This window comes from Camelina sativa, chromosome 11, assembly GCF_000633955.1.
Source record: "Camelina sativa cultivar DH55 chromosome 11, Cs, whole genome shotgun sequence".
Lineage (NCBI taxonomy): Eukaryota > Viridiplantae > Streptophyta > Magnoliopsida > Brassicales > Brassicaceae > Camelina > Camelina sativa.
In genome coordinates this window covers 36,465,105-36,468,875 of record NC_025695.1, presented here as the reverse complement: position 1 = coordinate 36,468,875, position 3,771 = coordinate 36,465,105, and the positions used below count along the sequence as shown (strand labels likewise).

The following is a 3,771-nucleotide window of genomic DNA, read 5'->3' as shown; positions in this document are numbered from 1 at the left end:
GGGATTGAGGATGCACGAACCAGTAGTAACACCAGCGAAACGGAGAGACTCTTCAATCATTCGGATCTGAGCTTCTCGGTGACCAGAATCAGAGAGTTGCACGGAAGAATCAGAGTCATAAAAGCCATGATGCATGTGATCTCCCCAAATCTCTTCCCACAGACCCGACGTTTCGTTGTAGAACTCCGCTATTCCTTTACGTAGCGCCTCAGTGGAGGTAGCAGCAGCGGCCACAGCCACGTTCCCACGTGCTGTCGTCGTCATAGAGGCTGAAGATGATGGAGACCGAAAGAGAAGCGATGACGATGATGAGCCGAAAGAGGATGAGTTGGTTCGGTAAGGGAGGCTTGTCAGAGAAGAGGGTGCGAGAGTCGCTTTCATTTTTATAAACGAGAGAGCAGAGCACACAGAAACGTGACTAATTCAGGGATTGTGATTATTGGTACAGTCTGCTGAGTACAGATGACTTTGATATAACATTGGACCGACCATCTAAGGATTAGAGCCACATGACTGATTTAATGGTGGTGCCACACCCCACAGGTCTTGAGGAAAGGGCCAATCATGTACATCCATTTATCACTTTATCACTTATTTATTTATTTATTTTTCTGCTCCTAGAAGAAAACTAGGACAAGAAAATATCCAATTAAGTTAATTTGTTTGTCTTTTTGTATATAAAAGTAAATAGCAAACAAATATTGTTAGAGGTGAAGTAAGCAAAAGAGAGCTTAATAAAGTAATTGTTGACAACTATCACATGCTTGTAGGGATATGAGCCTCTTGAATTGCGGAATGAGTTAGGTTTCAGTACTGGTGAATAGATTCATAGGAAGATTAAAATGGTAGGAACAATATTTTGAGAATATTGGAAATAAAGGATAAATATTTAAAATTATGCATTCTAGTAACCCTTGGCATTCTGTTTTTTCGGTTTAATCAGTTCGGTTAAATCATTTTTTAAATTTTCGGTTTATTGAAAAGTTTGCCGAATTAAACCGAAATTTTATTCGGTTCGGTTTGTTCGATAATCGGTTTGATTATGTGTTTTAAAATTTATTCGGAAATAAATCGATTCTTGTTTTTTTCGGTTTATTCGGTTAACCGAAAATAATTTAGAAAAATAAGACTACGACGGTGACATATTACGGCCGACACCTGTTACCAAGAAACCACTAAGAACAATATTAGAACCTATAAGATTTAGAAAAACTCTACCTAACAAGAGTACACAGAGAAAAGGATGATTGGGGACAAAAATTACATGTACAAAGATTGGAGACTATGAGAACCAAAACTGGATTCACCTTCCGAAGTGTTTTCTGAACGGAGGGACTTACCACCGTTATAGTTCCGAACTGAATCTAAAGACCGACTGTTGTGAAATGAAAACGAGTATTATTGCTCTAGAGAGTTTTTCCATCCCCTTACAATATCTCCCCCTCTCTACTTATACTGCTTAATTACAATTAATATCATATCAATTTATCCCGTGAATCTCGCACTCTATAATAAATGAAATCTTTGACCAATCCTCCCGGCCTCCGAAGTGACTTGTTCGACGTTTCAATCTACTTCACTTCTCCGGTTAAGCTTAATGGGCTGGACTCTTTTGTGGCTTTAGCCCGTCTTGCTTGTTGGTTATGGGCCGAAGCCCATGACCCGAGGTGACCGATCGCGGTACCAACAGTTTATGGGCTGGACTCTTTCGTGGCTTTAGCCCGTCTTGCTTGTTGGTTGTGGGCCGAAGCCCATGACCCGAGGTGACCGATCGCGGTACCAACAGTTGCCCCCCCAAGTCCTCCGAGCTGATCAGTTCAGAGGACTTTTGATCTTCTGTCGATCGTTTTGGGAAACTAAATATACCCCGTATCCCATGATTTGATCGCGGTAATGATGAGATTTTACCTTCCCGAACAAGTATTGGGCCCACCATGCGGCATAACACGCTATAAGAGAGAGAGAGAGAGAATTGAACCGGGACTTTTCGTATTTCCAGGTCATCATTGCTTCCTTTCGACACAACGTATAAAGGTAGTCACCTCTCTTCTCTCTTGTTATTTTCAGAATTGGTTTCTTTTTGTTGAATTATTTCTCTTTGCCCTTGCTTTCCTTGTTTTTTGCCGTTCGCAGGAAAGTTCTTCATCCCTTTCACGCCGATTCACCTTTTCTTTCGTTCTAAAGTCATGTCTCCCCCGAAATCATGGGCTGTAATAAATTTGGGGCTGCACATACAGTTCAACCCATATTACATTTAACATATATTCTATTAAATAAGCCTAAGCAGTCTAAATATATTAAACGCACCTAATCTAAGCATTTCGCTTATCAGTTTCTTTTAGTCTATCGTTTTTCTTCGAGCTTCATCCATGGCAGATCTGCAACATCCCCAATTCATCCTCTTCCCTTAGCCTGAGTTCATGAAGCTGCTTTGACGACAGGTGACGATTGAGGGATAACCGAAAAACCGTTTGGTAATGTGATGCTGAACCGAACCGAACTGATAACGGAATTCCCAAAATAATTTCGCCGATCGATTCAAGCCTTCTTCCACAATCGATGCCGATAACCAGAATAATCGGTTATCACTGAATGCCCAGGCCTACATTCTAGGATTAGAATTGGGGAGATATGCTTTATATTAACTGAAATTTTATTATACGTACGTTTAATGAAGTCTACTATTGGGCATAATTTTAATCATATAAATTATAATAGATAAATTCTATTATAATTATGTTATATTCTATAAATAATAGAGAATTATGTATTCTCTAGAATATAATAATGATATTTGTTGTAATGGCAAGCATTGAGTCCGTACGGGCCGTAACTGGACCTTGATACCGACTGCGTTCCTTTGACAAACGACATTGTCAAGAGAATATTCAAAGTTGATCTCATCAAAAGAATATTGGAAAATAACCTTATCTTATGAAGGGAATATCGGAAAACGGCTTATCTCATGAAGATGCGGTTACACAAATCCAAGTCCCATGAAGATTAGGGTTGGCAAGGTTTCTCTATAAAAATGGAGCTACGTCTTCGTGATACGACACAAAATCGAGAGCAAAGGCAAGATACTTCACGAAACCACAAGACGCGCGACTCAGTTCATAGATTGACTCGCTGCGCTTAATTTCTTGTACTTTGCAATCGATATTTTGATTAATAAAAATATTATTCAACTATTTCTTTCTCGTTTTCTGTAGTCTCTAAACGAATCGATTACTTTTTCCCAAACATCTACCATATATATTAATTTTAAAAGTATTTAATTTAACAAGTTTATTTTGGTGTAGTGGTTAAGCTGGTATTTTAGTTCAGAATAGTACAAGTTCGAATACATGTTCAACCCGCGATCCATCTCACAGTAGTTGCGTTTGTGGGTGGTAACGGTTACTAGCGATTGATACCAATCACACAAACCGCTCCCAACCGCTTGAAACCACTAAATTTCAAAAGTTACTTTCTGCAAGCAGTTGCGATTGGATTTTTTTGTTAAAAAAAAATAAAACAAGTCAATGATACTGAGATATTTATATATATATATCTTCTACCTAACCATTTTATTAAGGATAGGAGAAAATGAAGTATAGATACGATTGAGGAGATTAGAAAATAAACAATTACAAGAAAATAAGATTCCAATTAACAATAATCCAGAAAACTTGATGTAAATTTAATGGCACATCGCACATGAGTTCAAAAAAATCTAAATAAATATAACATTTTATCAGAAATTTAAGAAAATAAGATTATTTGTGAAAA

General features: G+C 38.0%; 1 protein-coding gene across 1 annotated transcript in view; it reads right to left on the bottom strand.

The window, feature by feature from the left end:
* Positions 1-531, bottom strand: part of LOC104725296 (tocopherol O-methyltransferase, chloroplastic-like) — an 8,101-nt gene extending 7,570 nt beyond the window's left edge. The window contains exon 1 of the mRNA XM_019232690.1: positions 151-531. Within this exon, the coding sequence (XP_019088235.1) occupies positions 151-381 (231 nt within the window). The 5' untranslated portion in view covers positions 382-531. The remainder of the gene's footprint in view (positions 1-150) is intronic.